The sequence below is a fragment of the Macaca nemestrina genome, chromosome 7 (genome assembly GCF_043159975.1).
Source record: "Macaca nemestrina isolate mMacNem1 chromosome 7, mMacNem.hap1, whole genome shotgun sequence".
NCBI lineage: Eukaryota > Metazoa > Chordata > Mammalia > Primates > Cercopithecidae > Macaca > Macaca nemestrina.
In genome coordinates, this window is record NC_092131.1 from 52,370,976 (window position 1) to 52,389,511 (window position 18,536).

Below are 18,536 nucleotides of genomic sequence, written 5' to 3' on the forward strand. Positions count from 1 at the left end.
CACCTCCATTTCTTCTGGATAATACTGTAAGCCTCTCCAATACACTACTGATAAATCAAATATCAACTTTAGGAAAAAGTCAGAATCGACTGACAAAACTTGTAAGAGGCTGGCCAAAAAAAAAAAAAAAAAAAAAAAGACAAAATGAGGAGAAAAGAAAACAGTGACAAAAGGGATCAGGGAACACAGTGCCTGAATTAGGGAGAAGAAAAGCACTGATTAAGAACACAAGCCCTGTGCCCAAACTACCTTGATTTAAACCCCAGCTTATCCATTTATTAGCTGTATGACCATGGACAAGTTATAGAATCTCTTTGGGTCTGTTGTAACATGGGAATAATAATACCTACCTACCTAACACACAAGGTGGTTGTGAAGTTAAACGAGTTGCTACATGTTGGAAGCATGCTTATGCTTACAGACATACTCATGAAGTATCAGCTATTTAAATTATCATCCTCCCTCAACAGGATTCTACAAACTGGTTCCAAGATAAGGTAACCTGGGATAATAAAGTTTTCTCATTTGGTTAGAAATACACCTAGAATACTTAGAAACCAGGCAAATGTGAAACAAAAAGAGTAGATATCTGGGAACAAAAAAGTATATTATAAAATGCCAATACTGTCAATTCATATAAAAGGTATCTTAATCAATCTCCCACTCCCCCCAAATGGAAAGAGGAGGATGGTAGCCTTTTCTTTTTTTGATTTGGGGGGGGTGGGGAGGAAAAATAGGCAATGGGAAAAAAAATTTCCAAAAGAAAAGTTTTCACAAATTAAAGATATCAGTTAAATACACCTACCCCTACAGCTCTAAGAAACGCTAAGTATTATGTATCAGGATTTAGAAAAACCATATTACTGCATATTATCTCTTACATATTTGTTTTTAAAAACAACTCTCCCTTTATTGAAATATGTGCAGCATTATCATAAACAATTCATATGTACTTGTGTATATTTTTAAAGGTTTCTTGACATCAGATATATTAACCTACTACCTACATTCCAATGATTAAGAAATGTGTATTTTCAATTTAATTATCTCGTGTCAGTTTAAATAGAGTACACAGGAGGGAGAATATATGTAGCAAAAATGATAGCTAAGGATAAAAACCTGAGGGTAACACAAACATTTAAAGGGCATAAAGAAGAGCTATGGGAACCAAAACATAAGTACATAAGTAAGAATTATCAACGTCAATGCCAGGTAGAGCCTAAGGAATGAAGTTCAAGAGTGCCTGGTGTCAGCCGGGCGCGGTGGCTCAAGCCTGTAATCCCAGCAGTTTGGGAGGCTGAGACGGGCGGATCACGAGGTCAGGAGATCGAGACCATCCTGGCTAACACGGTGAAACCCCGTCTGTACTAAAAAATACAAAAAAAACTAGCCGGGCGAGGTGGCAGGCGCCTGTAGTCCCAGCTACTCAGGAGGCTGAGGCAAGAGAATGGCGCGGACCCGGGAGGCGGAGCTTGCAGTGAGCTGAGATCCGGCCACTGCACTCCAGCCTGGGCTACAGAGTGAGACTCCGTCTCAAAAAAAAAAAAAAAAAAGAGTGCCTGGTGGGCCTCTATTTTCATAACAATCCAGCCTATCATTCATGATATAATACTGTCAACCACCCACTTGCCAAACCTGGACTTATGTTTATCAGCTGACAAAAGAATGTTGCGCTATCACTTAGGGGAGCTGCCTGCCAACTGTGTTGTGAGGGTATACAGATATATTTTAATAAATTACTACAATTTTCTAAATCAAGAAGAAAAAGTGTTAATATCAATGACTCATATAAGTCTCAAATGTAATACAATTAAAACAAATGTGGCAACAGACAAGCCAAAAATAGTTCCTAAGACTTAAAATGAGTAGACTATGTATTTAGGAAGAAAAGGAAAACATTAAAGAACACCTATGAGATGCTAAAGAGAGAATATTGCTTAGGTCTAAGAGCAAGGATAATAGGCAATCTTTTCATTGTTTAAGCTCTCTAGAAATGAAACCCTTCCCTTATAACACAAAGGTCTAACGTCAGCATTTTTGACATATTTCATAAGTACTTTCAGTATCTTATCATATGCAAAAGAAGGGCCTATATTGGATCTAGCAATTAGTGATCACTAATGATTTTTGCAAAAATGATTTCATTGGAATAGCAGGAAGAAAAGCCATTCTAGAGCAGATAAAGTAATCAATAACAATAAATAAGTAGATACTAAGAGAGTATTTTCTTAAGAATACTAAATAGTAAAAAAGTCAAAAATAAGGGTGGTAATCTGAAGGAAGTACAAGGTTAAAATAAGCCATCTGGGCATGTTTTCAAGACTGAACAGAGGGAGCCAGTGGAAAGAATAAGGCTGAAGTCCTGGGAAGGAGAGATGGAACAGTTTCCCTAGGAAGCAAGGTTATTTCCTAATTTGGAAAAGTGAGGAAATGTGGCAGAATTTTTACACTGGGAAGCTGGAGAAGTCAGCTTACCAAGGATAAAAGATTTGGGATGAAGCTTAATTACTTTTGCTGATATGTTGGGCTTATTATATGGAAAGTCATGTTTGAAATAACTGACCTGAATTAGCATTTTGAAGGAGAGCATGTGTCAAGGTAGGCCAGAGGATGATCACTCTAAAGTGAGACAAAATGCTCCTGTAACATCAAAATGGAAGTCCATCCCAACTTTTCCAGGACACCTAAGCTCTCCCTGAGGCCTTGTCTAGCCCAACACAGTATTATCAGAGGTTCTGAAAGGGATAATTTAGTGATGAGTTGCCCCTCAGGGTCTCCAGGATATCAGGATTATTTTAGAGAAAATAGCTTCAAAAGAAGAATATCTGAACTATTCAGTGCATATCTGAATACTCTAATTACGCTCTAGGCAGTGTGACTTCAGTTATTCATAAAACAGGTAAAATCCAGGTAGCAACTGGGGGGGGGGGGGGGGGAACCTACAACCAGAAAAACAAAAACTGCACTCACCAGCTAGAATACAAGTCATTTTAAAATGCTACCAAACCTGACCCTTCCAAGGTAATATAGACAATAAAAGCTCATAACATGACTTGGTTAATTACGGGTTTACTTATCCTGAAGTAAAAATCTCACTTCAGGAGCTAATGAATGAATTTCTTAGATTACCTAACAAAAGCAAACTTAAATAAAAATCAGCTTTCAATTTTAAGAAAATGTGGTGACTTTCAGTTCAGCAATCTTACCTCAGTTAAAATGTTATGGTCATTTTATTTTGGGAGGGAGAAAAGGAAGAAGGAAGGGAGAGGGGAGAAAAGGTCACAGACAGAATCAACTACCGAAGCAGTTGCAGGTATTAAGGCAACAAACACAAACCCAGGCAGCCAAGTTACAAGAGAATCTGTTTGATACAAAGGTCAACAGAGGCAAAGATAACCCCTCCAAGCTACAAGACCTTCAAAATATGCACAAAATAGAACTAAAGCTCCAAGAAAGCTAAAGGCTATCATCTGGAAGTTCTGAGACAGATAAAGAAGAAATATTTCCTCTAGTGAAGTGAGTTTCCTTTATTTATGTAAATATACATTACATATACACCTAATGTCAATTACCCATAGACAACAATATTTCAGTTGTCCTTACCTAACACCTGGTAGTGCTCTTTCTCCTTTGTGAGCTGTTGGTTTACTGCCTGAAGCAATTGCTGTAACTGTGTTACAGTCTGATTTAGACTTACAGACATTGTCTCCTTCTCAGAAGACTCCTGAAAAGAAGATGGAAGTGATGATAAACTCCATACACAAGGAAAAGAAATGTACAACCAAACAACAGAAAATGTTATATTGCTGATTTAAATACAAACACATAAAAATCTGAACAATGACACGAAAATCAACAACAGCAAAAAACACACAGAGAAATACTGTTTGCTAACTAGTGGTGCAAACTAGTTGGCACCAAAGAAAACTGCGTTACAAATGTTGTCACTTGGCCACAAAAGAAAAAAAAATCTAGAATCTATGACTATCAGAAACATATCCATTTTTTCTTTCAGAGAAAAAATTTGCCCCACAAAAGAAAGCACACTCCAAACAGTAAAAAAAGTTAATATATACTGAGCTCTTACTAAGTAAGTGCCAGGCACTGTTGTAAGTACTAACTATTTTAAGTGTTTTTATGTATTAACTCATTTACTTCTTTCAAAAACCCTACAGGATAGGTACTATTATCATTGCCTTTTACAGATGGGGCAACTAAAGCACAGAGTGGCTAAAGATTTGCCCAAATTCACATAGCTACTAAGTGGCAGAGCCAGGATTCAAACGTAGGCAGTCTAGCTCCAGAGTATATACTTTAAGCCAGTGACACCCAACCTTTTTGGCACCAGGGACCAGTTTTGTGAAAGACAATTTTTCCAGATGGGTGAGGGAGGATGGTTTCGGGATGAAACTGTTCTACCTCACATCATCAGGCATTAGATTCTCATAAGGAGCATGCAGTTCACAATAGGGTTTGCACTCCTATGAGAACCTAATGCTGCCGCTGATCTGACAGGAGGCAGAGCTCAGGCAGTAATGCTCATTCGCCCACCACTCATCTCCTGCTGTGTGGCCTGGTTCCTAACAAGCCACTGACTGTTACCTGTCCACAGTCCAGGGATTGGGGACCCCTGCTCCATACCTCTCAACACAAACCTTAAAATTAACATACCTCACTAAGCAAAAATGAGATCAAACATCACTACATTTTAGGGACAGGATATTTTCAAGAAAGATGACTTTAGGAGATGGACCTTATACATTTTTGGTCTTCACACAGGTCACAAGGTAACTAGCTCAGAGATCTGGGGATGAAGAAAATACATACCGTTTCTGAGGAAACATCACTATTTTCAATAACAGTAATGTCTCCAGCAGCTTTTACTATTTTTGACTGGATAAGCTCCAGTGACTGTTGAGCCTATAAGGAAAGCAATATGGTAGGTACTAAATAATACAGTTGATAAATACATAAAAAATGAATAATTTTATTTACTTTGTAGAAGATAAAAGCTCCTCTCAAACGATAAGGTTTTTCCCTCCAAAATGAAAATAGCTTCACCCCCCACCAGATTATAAGAATATATGTTCACTGCTTTTAAAAGCTTAAGTAATATAGAAACTATATAAAGAAATTTAAAAACAGAAATAACCATAGTTGATATTTAGGTTAGTATTAATCTAGATTAAAGGTTAGCCAAATCTGGCCCAAAGCCTGTTTTTGTACAGAACACAGGCTAAGAACGTTTTTTACTTTTTAAAGGGTTATGCTGTGGGGCGCGGTGGCTCACGCCTGTAATCCTAGCACTTTGGGAGGCCGAGGCGAGTGGATCACCTGAGGTTGGGAGTTCCAGACCAGCCTGACCAACATGGAGAAATCCCATCTCTACTAAAAATACAAAATTAGCTGGGTGTGGTGGAACATGCCTGTAATCCCAGTTACTAGGGAGGCTGAGGCAGGAGAACCGATTGAACCTGGGAGGCGGAGGTGGCAGTGAGCCAAGATAGTGCCATTGCACTCCAAGCTGGGCAACAAGAGCGAAACTCCATCTCAAAAAAAATAAAATAAAGGGTTATGTTAAAAAAGAGACAAAAATATTCTAAAGAGATCACGTGTGACCCACAAACCCTAAAAAAGCTTTGGGATTTGTCCACCCCTAGTTTAGATCCCTCTCTACATATTATGTGCTTATAGAAAATATTACATAAATGAGCTTTAACATACATACTGCTTTATACTTACCTGTTTTAAAAAGTATGTTATTAACCTTTTTTTTTTTTTTTTTTTTTTTAAAGACAGAGTCTTGCTCTGTCGCCTAGGCTAGAGTGCAGTGGTGCAATCTCGGCTCGCTGCAACCTCTGCCTCCTGGGTTCAAGAGATTCTCCTGCCTCAGCCTCCTGAGTAGCTGAGACTGCAGGTGTGCACCACCACTCCTGGCTAATTTTTGTATTTTTAGTAGAGATGGAGAGGTTTCACCCTGTTGGCCAGGCTGGTCTTGAACTCCTGACCTCAGGTGATACGCCCACCTCAGCCTCCCAAAGTGCTGGGATTACAGGCGTGAGCCACCACACCCAGCCATTATTAACTTTTTTTAGTCAAATATTTATGTGTATTTCCAATCAAATGTTGCACAATATTTCTACTGTATAGGTATGGGACAGTTAATTGTCACCTATCATTGCCATAAGATGGTATGTAAGTAAATAAGATGGTATATCTGTAACTTTAAGCACTTGTTTAGTATTTTTAAAGTACTTTCTAGGAAACTACATTGCTAGGCTAAATTGCATGTTTTTTATTTTGATCCAGAGGTCAAAAATTAAAATCATGTATCAAAGTAAACTGACTGCTCAACCATGACAGTGCAGTAAGCATGAAAATTTGTCCTCTAAAACAGACCCAAATTCACATTCTGTCTACACTAAAATAATCTGAAACACTAGTGGATTTCTAGACTTTTACATAAGAATTATAAACTATAAGCATATAGAATCAAAAAAAAAAATTCAACTCTTTAAAAGGAGTATTATTTTTAAAAATGAGATAACTTTTAAAATCTATTAGAATATCAAATATTTAAACGTTAGACAATATCCAATACTAGTGAGGGTATAGGGAAATACATGTCTTCATACCATGTTGGGAGCAGTATAAAGTATTACTGTTGGGTTTCTGGGATTCCATTTTATACTATCAAAATTTAAGATGTGCGTACCTCTTGTTCTTGCAATTCCAAAGAGTGACATTTGTTTTGCTAATGATGATATATCCCATAAACACTATCATAGCTCTAAAACAGCTTTGATATAAGCATATGTGAATTCTACCATTAAAAATATCTCAAAATAGAATTATAAATAACCTGTCAAGCCAATGCAAAGAAATGCAGTCCTAAAAATCATTCATTTGCATTGAGATTAGGAAAAATATATTTGTATGAAGAAATAAATGAAGGAAAAACTTCTTAAAAAAAAACAGAAATTTATAACTTTGTTTTATCCAAAAGACCAAGAGAAAAATACTTTGTAAATGAATACACAGCCAAATCCCAATTTTAAAAAATATATGGATGCAGCCAAATTTTAATAACTCCAACTAAATTTTACTCTGTACTTTATAAAGCAATTAAATATAGAAATGTGATGAAATAATGAGGTGAATTAAGAATCCTGGAAAAACAAGCCAAAAAGTTTCGTTCCAAAATAGTAACTAATAACAAGCAGCTTAAATTTATAAAAGGTTAATATAATGATGCAAAACAACAAACCCAGAATTAGCAGCATAACTTTGCTTAAGATTCAACACACAACATAGGCTCATGATACTACATCTCTAGGACAAACAGTGCCTACCTTATGCAAATCACCAGCTACCTTCTGTCTTTCATTTTGTTCAGTTCTAAGTTTTGTGAGTGTTTCATTTAACTGTGCCTTCAACTGTAAAAATAAAGGAACATCACAATTAACTTAATTTGCATCATTCTTTGATTATGCTGATACCTATAGGACTGAAGAATGAATGGGATTGCTAACAGTTATTATGCACAGTGGATTAGCCAATATGCTGCACCAGATGTATAGAAAGGCTAAGCAGTAGAGGTTTCCATCTGTAAAGCTAAACATAAGAAAAGCCACAGAAATGAACTAGTTTAGAGTAGAAAACCACAAATGCAAAAACAAAACCATCAAATTCCAGTAAAGTGCCTTTTAAAGGTATCGGTATTTACAGTCACTGAAATTATTCCAAATTAAAAACCAAACAGATACTTTACCCATTAGTTTCTAAAGGTTTTCTTAATCTATACAGTTAAGAGTCAATTATATAATATTTTTAAAGACATTGAACAGAAGACTACAAATCCAATCAAATTAAAACTCCCAAAATACTGACCATCATTTAAGGCTTCACTAAGGGGTAGTACAAGACCACACTGGCCTAAATTATACCATCAAGAAATGCCTTACGATACACCTATGAATAACCAATCTGTCAAAACAGAAAGTTCTGTAACTCCAATGCAAATATATAATGCCACTTCTCTGATTTTCCAATTAAATATGAGCAAGGAAAATGAACTATATTGCTCCCAAAAAACTTTCTACTTATTCTCATAAGGTAATTGTTTTTGCTTCCCACCCATGGGCACTTTTGAAACAGTTCTGGAGGCCCAAAGGTGGAAATACAAGGCAGTGACATTTAAAATTGGAGGGAGAATTAAAAAGGGGCAGCAGTGGGGCAGAGGGAAATTCCACTTGGAAATTTTATCTGAGGAACTCTGTAAGTACCTAAATAAATTTTGCTCCTTTATATAACTTTGAGTTTTAATATTCTCCATCAGACAAATGAACCTTTTGGTGGAAGAATACATAAAGTACATACAGGTAAACAAAGCTATTTTATCACAAAAAGTAGCAGCAGTTATCCTGAGCAAACAAACATCAAAATAAAGATTCCAAACTCAAGACTAGGGGAAAAAAGTAAGTATCAACCACTCAAAATAATCTCCTGACAGAACTAGAGTGACAAAAAATCAAAATAAAGTATTAAGCTGAGTGGAGATGTAACCATGTAACTGTTGAGTCAGCCACTAAGCACAAAGTTAATAAGTAAAATCTCCAACAACTAGTTAGAAATGATTTTTTAAAAACATATTATAGGGTGAGGACTTATAGTCATGACATATCACAGTCTTAATCTGTGCAATGTATAGCACAGAACTAGTCTCACAATGCAGTGTGAATGAGTTCAATTAAAGCAAAACATTGGTAAATAAAACAAAGATTTAAAAATTAGAGGTGTAGGGCTCTGCGTGTATAGGGCTGTGTGTGTATGAACATCCCTAATCTGAAAAACTGTGAAATGCTCCAAAATCCTGAACTTTTTAAGCACTGACATGACACTCAAAGGAAATGTTCATTGGAGCATTTCAGATTTCGGATTTTCAGACAAGGGACACATACAGAGCAAGCATATAATACAAATAATCCAAACTCCCCCCAAAAATTGCTGGTTCCAAGCATTCCAGATAAAGGATACACAACCTGTATTTCATACAGCTCTAAAAATTGATTCCCATAAATTTTTGCCATAACAGGATACCAACCACAAAAGAATGAGTTAAAGTTTTCTTGGTACATGGAGTAATGCTAAAAAGAAAATTCCAAACTGGGCAGGGTGAACTCTGGGTAAGGAGAAAACTTACTGTAATCTTCTGAGAGTTTATTAAGGTACTTAAAAAAAAAAAAAAAACTAATCCCTGTGCTGTAACAATTTTTAACTCACAAGGAAGACATAACAATTGTTTGAAACAGAGAGCAAGACAGCTATATTTGTCTAATAGCTAAGTCTGTCACAATCAGTACAGTTTTTAGAAAACTTAAGAATAGGAATACAGGGTACTATGTTTTAAGACATTTAACTAACTTTATCTCAAAGTCTATGCTTTTAGGATCACCATGCTCAAAATATGTTGATAATAAAGACTTTAATATGTTTTTTAATATTTGTAATATATAGAGAGACTAGGTTAAAATTAGAAACTGGATTACTGTCCTTGAATGAAGAATATGTGTCTTTGGCATTCAATATAATCTTCTCCCAGGTTAGAAAATAAAAGGCCCCATTAATTATGATAGTCCGAGAAGAAAATCTTTGTAACTCAGCCAACCTTTATTTCGTTTCTTTATTCACAGAAAAGACTGCTGTTTGAGAAAACAGGATTTATAAAACATGGAAAATTTTGAAAAAGAGCTGGAAGCCAAACATGCCATTGTTAAGAGCTAAGAAAAGAAGGATCATTTTAGGAGTCAAGAAATGAAAGATAATCTTAGGAATCATCGGAATATGAAGATTATCTTAGACTTACAAAAAGGCCAAGCTAAAGATGTTAGCAAAGAAAAAAAAGCTTTGATGGTTTCTCCACATGTCAACAAAGTGTTTTCAGTGCCTACTTGATACCCAGTGGAGGACAAGCATCTTACCAAATTTAGCTCTTCATTCTGTCTTACTGCTTCAGAATATGAATCATCAAGTTTTTTCTGCAATTCAGTCAACAGATCTTTCAGCTGCAATGAAGTTTAGAGTTTAAGATTGATCTCCTTATGATAGCCCATGTTTTGTATTCTACTCGGAAGCTCTGCCACAAACAACTTATACTGAAATATCACTGTTATAAACTTAATCTGAATTGTGAAGCAAGTTTGAAAAGATTCTGTTGTAAGTACCTCTCTGACTTCTGTAACATAGGTAGATCGTTCCATCTCTGCCTTCTCTAGTTCCATTTCCAAATGTTCTCGTTCTCTTCTCAGCTAGCAATTCAACAAAGGAAAAGTTAACACACTTAAAATTTCCTTTCATAATATTTCCCCACAAGGCAAAGTTATGACACTTATTAATATAAAACTATATCAACTCAAACACTACCCAAGATATTAAGAGCATAACTATAAACTAATCTTAAACCATACATCTTCAGACAACCATTAATGCTAAAAACAAATCTATAGGTTATAAGTAAAACAATCAAATAACATACATTTTCAATATCCTTATTTTCTCTTCTTAATCGCTCTAGCTCTTGTTCTGAAGATGTAAATGATGACTGCATCTGAAATGTGAAACAATTATATGGCCAAGTAAACCACCAAGGATATAGCGGTTTCTATCCTGTAGAATTCTGAATAAATTAAAAGACACTTCCAAGGTTTTGAAATGCATCTCATTTAAAGTCTTACTGAATTTTAAAAGACCTTAAACATGAGAGTCACATTGAACTCAATTTAAATTGTGGTCAAAACCTACTCCAGTTGTATATTAAGCTCAGCTAAAAGTGATTAATTTTTGATTAATATTAACTGATATTCAGCTGTATTTATTCTGCAAGTGCATTAAAGTAGAGTACTATCAGCAACTGTAAATTCTGCACGTTGGTCCCAAAAAATAAGTGAGTAACAGATGGTACTCTTTATCACGCTGAAGTAAATGGGAGAAAAATTAAGGTTGCACAATAACATTCAGGTCCCACAAATAGAAGAATGACTAACTTTTTCTTGAATTCTGTATTATGGGTTAAATACTTTAAAACTGATTTTGAACCCACTATTCTTTACCTTATCACACAATAGTTCTATAACTAGCACTCTACATTCTATATGATTACCCTTTAGTCATACTTTAAAACCAGTGATTTTCAAACTTGGGTGGGCATTAGACTGTTCTGGAGGGCTCATGAAGACACAGACTGCTGCCACCCCACATACATGTTTTGGATTTGGTAGCTGGGTTGGGGCCCAAGAATGTACATGGTGATGCTGATGCTGCTGGGGCAAGCCCCACACATTGAGAACCACTGCTTTAAGCTTTTCTTTTGTAAATACCTGTTTAATAGTCTTGTGTGATTCATCGACCTTAACTTTCCATTTATTTTCTTCTTGCTCAACACTTCTCTGTAGCTTCTGTAAAATTCCTTCCTACAGACAAAAGTATAGTTGTTTTGAAAAATTCATGTTCTAATGCCAAGATAAAAACTATTTAAGCCATGAAGGAAGAAGGTAATGATTTAAAGTAAAATCAAAATGTAGATTAAAAATCATTTCCTACTGTTTCTGCAAGGACGGATTTGTATTTTTCACACTCTAGCTGTAACAATGTGTGCATTTCATCAGCTTCTTTCAACTTGTGCTCTAGAACCTGCAAAGAATGAAATAAAGAAAACTCCCATAATCCTACCAGAAAGTTTTGTGCTTCAAGTTTGTTTTAGTACTTAATACTGTATTATGATAAATGGTTTCAAAGTATTTCACAATGACACACTACATTTCGACCTTTCTAAGTAGCAATAAAGTTCATTCAATGACCCCTTTGGTCATTTTTATTAAACAATGCTATAATAAAAAGTCTTGGTACTAAAGTCTTTAGTCAGGTGGTAAGATCAAAGCAGACCCACATGTGAAGTACAGTCACAATGCCTATGCTACTACACACATGGGAAACAGGGTTTTATTCATGCCACTTGAGATATAAGAAAACAATAATAATAAATCTCCCCAATTTCAGTAGCCAAGGATAAAAACCAATCCAGTTTCTAAATACCTCTAATGATGTATTTGGGGATGCTTCAGCAAACCAGTGAGATTCTACCTATCTCGACTGATCTTTACTTTTTAAATCTAGGCTAAAAAGATAGTAAGAGATAAATATTCAATTTTAGAAACAATTAAAATACAGAATGAAAGGAATGGCAAACACTAGCTTTGTAAACAAACCAAATGCAAAGACGACCTACTGTATTTCAACTAAAATTTAAACAAAATGAAATCACCTTCTTACACTCTCTCAAAAGAGCCTTATTTGATTATCTTTTATCTTTTCCAAGCTCAAGAAGATAAAATCTTATTTGCTTCTTTTTTCTATGTTTAAATTACAAACAGTTCATTTCTTGAACTAACCTTAACCTCCTCTGACCCTGAAGTTCCAGCCATACATTCTTTTGCCTTCTTTTCAAATCCATGCAACCATTCACTATAACTCTGTGGATGAGAAAAGTTAAAATCATTAATTTTCAAAAACAAAAATCTAAATAAAACAGGTCAAACATTTAAAATAATCAAATTAGATAATTATAAAAGAAACCTACACAGACAAACAGGACACTGCTACAAATTTCAAAGAGGAATGTAACTACTATGTAAGTTGGACATAACCCACTTTTAAAAACAAGCACTAAAAACAGACCTACGTACCCACCATCAAAATAAAATATTATATACCTAACCAAGAATATTTTCAACTGAATTCTGCAGTTGCAGGTAGAAAAACCTGGGTTCAAATCTGGCCTCTACCACTTACTAGCACCAGGACAAATAATCTTTAAAACACAAAAAACCCAGAATGATTTTTCAAAACTGTTTCCAGATAAAACAGTTCTCAAAAATGAAGTATTTTGAGTTCATAAAGTGAAAGTTCAACTGAAGATGTTCCATTTGGAGGACTTCAAATTCTATGAAAATGCTCCAAGGACTCTAAAAATATTTCAAATTAGGAAATATTAAGTATTTTAAAATCCTAATGAGAAGTGATATGCACACACATTTACTTATTTAAATCCAACAAAAACTCAATTTGTGCTGACAGGTTAGCTGATGTAAATATGCATCTATTACAATTTTGGCATTTACTCTAAATTTTAGAATAAATTACTCTAAATTATTGATGCTTATCTGAATTTTACACTTTGATAAAGAGTATCTGTGTGTCAGATACTTTAAATCAAATTTCCTCTTATTCCTTAAGTCTTTGGATTAAATTTAAGATAAAAAAACTCATGAAATTTTTATTAACTGCTATAATATAAACTGTTACATATGCAGCTGAATCAGGATTCTCTGCAAACTATCAAATAACAAAAAACAAGTAGATGCTGAGTCACTCCATAGTACAATACCTTTAATAATATCAAATTAGTTTTAAAACACTATTTAACTTTCTTACAATATAAATCTGAACCAAGACTAAATGTACACTATCAGAATCCTACTTAACAGTTTCAACTATTGGTACCCAACATAAATTAAAATAAGTAAAAAACTAGTTTCGTTGCTTAAAGTTTGTAAATCTCCCTCTAGGTCATATAATTTAGATCTCTCCTATGCTGACTGCTCAGCAAAACAATAAAAGAAAACAGTAAAAAAATTTATATATTTTTATATCTACTGATTATCTTGACTTATCCTAATGTTAATGAAGCCTATTGCTTTATTATTTTATAAGGTAAATAGTTTATTGTTCTTCATATCTTTACAAATCTAAAATGCCAGAGTCTAATGTTAGCACACAGAAAGTTTAGTACATTTCCTGTAGACTATATGCAGAAATATTCAACTTTTAACAAGTATATGAACAAAAGCCAAACAATATCATCCATATCTTATGATGACTTATAAATATTTATAGTGTCAAAAAGATTTGGTTACTGACAGTGGATAGTATTGCTGTTAAAAAAGAAAATTTTTACTGTTGGTGATCTTATACAATCTTTGAAGGACAGAAATTATCAATCATTAGTTCTCTTGGTTCATAAACTACTGCCAAAAAATACATCCCCCAATATTATTTCTATAAATAAAATATAAAGTAGAAACAAAAACGGGTTATGCCACAAAGAAAAAAAATTAAATATATTAATAATAACCCTTTCTCTTAGGTTTGATTTAACAACAGCACTAGAACTGATAGCGTATCTATACATTTACTCGGTGCTAGATATCTCATCAGTTCAACTCAAAAGCGGTAGAGATCTCCGAAACTGATCAAATCTGAACATATCCTCGATAGTTACAATGTGAAACAAAGGAGTTTTATCTCCTTACTTGAAATAAATGTAGGCTATACTTAACTCAGACTACAAATAGAACAAGCCATTAAGTTTACTTACCCCACCCCTAGCACCCACAGAGCTCCTTGGAGAAATAGTTGATTCTATGTTTGGGGCAGGAAATGTATATGATAAATCAGGAGCACCTTATCATACCACAAAGCATAGAAGCTATCAAAGTTTAGCAGCATTGTGTCAAAACGACTTGGTAACCAACCTAAATAAGTTCCAATGGGCCAAAGGAAGACAAGCAGACATTACGAATCTCCTGATGAAAGTGCACACCACTGCCTATGAAGTGGTCTTGCCCCTACTCTACCCTACCCCCAAAATACTGAGCCTTAATCTGACCAGGAATCAGATTCCTGATTACAGATTTGACACATAAAAGATATATAAAGAAAAGAGGAACATGCTACCACCACAGGGATAGCAGTCAACTAAATCCAAACTGTGGGAAACTTCATAGGAAACCACTAAGTCTTTTGTTTTTTTTTTTTTAAAGGAGGTGGGGTGTTGCTGAGAAAGAGTGGGAGAACCCGTGGATTAAAAAATATCTAAGAGATGTCTCTAACCAGTTATATACTGACCTTATTTGGATCCTGATTAAAACAAACTACAGTAAGTTATTATTAATAAAATAGACAATTTATATGACAACTGGAGAAACACATACTATACAAAATTAAGAATGTGTTTTGAAGTGTAATATGATACTTTTTAAAGACAAATACTTATGTTTTAGAAATGTGTACTGAAATATTTACGGATGAAACGCTCTGATGTTTGAGTTCCTTCAAAATAATCTAGGGAGCACAGGGTAGGAGGTAAAACATGATTGCTTATATGCATGCCATGCACTGATAAGTGCCATGGAGAGATGTTGGGTACATCGGGCCTCATTATGCTTGTCTCTCTACTGTTGAACAGTTTTCCATTAAAAAAAAAAAAAAAAAGACCCTACACTCTATTTTAGGAAACTCACATGCACATTCACTGACTTTCTCTGTCCTCAAATAATTATTGTTAATTCTCTGAACAAACAAGAACATGTACTACCTCAAATAAACCAAGTTGTTCTATATTATCTGTAAGATTTCTGCTTGAAGAAGGTAATAGATGACCAAAAATCTTGAGTTTTAAAACGCAAAGAGCCTGGTTCATAGTATCAAGTACATTAAGGAAGTGTTGCTAAAACTAAGAAGCAATCACTTAAAATTAAGTTTTAAATAAAGCCATTAAGAATGTTACCATATTGGTTTTATTAGCATTAAAAAACACTTCTTTCCCAAATGATGTTTTTAATCCCCTAAATAACGTCTCATAAAATGTTATAGAAACAAAAGTATCAGGTAAATAAAAATCAGTTTCAAATCAAGTTATTAATCTTTACTGAAAAGCACCAGCTTAACAATGGGAAAGATCAAGGAATCAGCACTCTACTGAAACCAAGAGGAGTGCAAATGATGTTGCTTATTCATACCTTTCCTGAATAATGTCATCATGTTAAAAAAAATAATAAATTAGTCTTACCAAATTAGAAGAGACAGACACCTTTGGAAATAATTTTTTGAGAACTTCTTTAGCCTCCAACTCAACAGCTTCCACCTGTTGTTGTCTTTCCTAAAGCAGAAGATGAACCAAATCAAACTCACAAGATCACAGAATTTTTTAAAAACAGAAAATAAAAAACTATGGTGTCTTAAATTCTACAGGAAGAAAAAGTTAAAAAAAAGTTTAATACTGACAAATGTTAAAATTTCCCACTTTAAGATATTAAAATGCTCCCATAAGAAAAAATCTGCAAAATCTCTAAAGCATCCTAAATACCAAATAATGCCTTAGCAATATCTGACAATATGGACATTTTCCTTGGCATTTAGAAATCAAGTGATTTGCCTGTCCAGAACACTTCAAAAATAGACACACAAAAAACACTTCTTATAGCTAAAACTTCATAAACTACCGATAGCAGAAAATACACATTGGAGGAACATAACTGAGGTTTATTGGCTGGTATATCTCTATTAAAAAAAAATGCATCACTTATGGACCATATAATCTCATGGCATTAAAATGGTAACTTCCTTATTTCCAACTTCAAGGCCATGTGAAGTATTTATGCTAAACAAGGAGGACCATCAAAATCTGATGGATGATATAAATGGGAAAAAGAACAAGGAGCAACTGATGGCATATTACTTCACTAATGCCACACATCATAAAAACTAGTTCTGACACTTGTATATGGACTCTGCTATAAATTTACAAGTATTACAAATGTGTAAGTCTAAATTTGCTGATATTAAATCCAAGTCTAATGCATATCAATTATAACTCAAAACCATGGTTTGTCAAAATTAGGGTAATGACTTATCACACACCAAAAAAAAAAAAAAAAAAAAAAAAAAAATCTAACATTCAAACTACCTCCACGAGATTTAAAAAAAAAAAAAAAAAGACCCCTATAAAAATGCACATCTAAACCAAGCCAAGAAAATCATCTAAAAACAACAGTCACAAAGTTCAACAGGTGACAGGAAGGCAAGCAAGCTAGAAACTTCTCAACCATATCTTTCCCCCAACATTTAGATGTGAAATTTGAAATCTATCACTGATTTAAGGTCTACACACTTCAATTTTAGAAAATCTAATCATATGAAAATTTACACAATAAACAGCTGCAGATTTTGCCATTTTCCATACACACAAAAAGCTGTTAATTAAAGATCAGCAGATTTTTACAATAGGTGTTTTAATAGGGTATTTTCAATAATTCAATGAAGTCCACTAATTTTCAGGAATATACCTAACTACATAAAATAAGGAAAATAATTAATGCTACTTCAAGGATATTAAGAGGTAATTCTTATCATTTGACCAAAGCAGTGATCTTTAAAGAAAACCGGTTAGCAAAAGAAACAATGAGGAACAGCTTTTTGAAAACTTTCCCAGGAAAAAAACAGACTAAAAGAACAAAGTGTCTAACATAACCAAGAGCCACAAACATGGGAAGTTACTTTTATTTGGTATCAACAATTTTATCTAAGAAGTTTTCATCTGACATAGTAGTTTGGTTATAGATAGCAATTTCCATTCCACTTTAACATCTGGGAAAGATCTAATATTGAAACTGAACTATAATTTGCATACTATCTTTAAATGAAATGTATACAAGTCTTTTTCAGTAGCTCCTCAAGAGTATTTAGCCTTTAAAAATAATCCTGTAAAGACAGCATATATCATCCTCTTTACATTTTAGGTAAGCTGACCATAACTTATTTCTAGTTAAAATACTGAAAGTGTTTCACATAGTTCCTTCTCATCACAACATAATTTACAGCACTGGGTCAATCAACATCTCTCTCACCTATGCTATCTAAGGACTGTCTAAATTCCATTGAAATATAGAAGACTTTCTATTCTATTCTCTGCAGATCTTTAGCTATGCAAGAAGGCATCATGCACAAGAATTCTAGCTTTCTTTTAGAATCATAAAATGCAAAAATGCCTATGGCAAGTAGCATGTAACTTCTTGTAGGAATGGCATGATAAGCACCCAGACACCCAGTCTCACTAACAAAATAAAACCAAAAAGGTGGCTCTTAACCATCAAAAACAAAGTAATAGAAACAACCAGAAACCACACTAAAACCCTAACAGAAATGACTGTACAATTGCAACCACTCCCAATGAAATAATGAAATGTCCCAATGAAACGTCCTATCTGACCTAGATTTTCCTACTCTGTGGTCCCAATATACCTCCCAGCTATCTCGAATTTAAGCTTTACTGAAAATTACGGCTAGATGAATAGGGATGTAGTTAAACACAAATCCACTAAGCTATAGGAAATATAACTATAAACGTATACTTGCTAAAAAAAAAAAAAAATTACAGAACTATTTTATACTTAAAAATTCCTTCAGGTGTCACTAAGACTTATATTAAAGATTCAATAGAGTACCGTGGCACACAAAATATTTTCACAGTGCTAAAATGAATCATGTAGGTTCCTTCATTTACCTATCTGCAAAATTCAATACCCCTGTTTCACATTTATTTTTGGCAGGAATTTTCAAAATACTTGACTGGACTGGCAGATTCAATTTTTTCAATCTTTAAAAACAACCTCTCTATGACAATTCATTAGAAATCTTCACAC

General features: G+C 34.2%; 1 protein-coding gene across 19 annotated transcripts in view; it reads right to left on the reverse strand.

Annotated features, from left to right (window-relative positions):
• The window catches only part of LOC105473588 (kinectin 1), a 160,346-nt gene that overhangs the window by 57,084 nt on the left and 84,726 nt on the right, over positions 1-18,536 (reverse strand). For 10 of the 19 annotated variants that reach the window (XM_071100132.1, XM_071100128.1, XM_071100130.1 and 7 more), the window contains 9 exons: positions 15,905-15,994; positions 12,447-12,527; positions 11,599-11,688; positions 11,376-11,468; positions 10,535-10,606; positions 10,224-10,307; positions 7,353-7,436; positions 4,828-4,920; positions 3,604-3,724 (listed from right to left, as the gene is read on the reverse strand). In XM_071100132.1, coding sequence (XP_070956233.1) covers positions 3,604-3,724; positions 4,828-4,920; positions 7,353-7,436; positions 10,224-10,307; positions 10,535-10,606; positions 11,376-11,468; positions 11,599-11,688; positions 12,447-12,527; positions 15,905-15,994 — 808 coding nt within the window. Of the gene's footprint in view, positions 1-3,603; positions 3,725-4,827; positions 4,921-7,352; positions 7,437-9,980; positions 10,065-10,223; positions 10,308-10,534; positions 10,607-11,375; positions 11,469-11,598; positions 11,689-12,446; positions 12,528-15,904; positions 15,995-18,536 lie in introns of all 19 variants that reach the window. The other 9 variants (XM_071100127.1, XM_071100129.1, XM_071100124.1 and 6 more) reach the window with 1 other exon arrangement.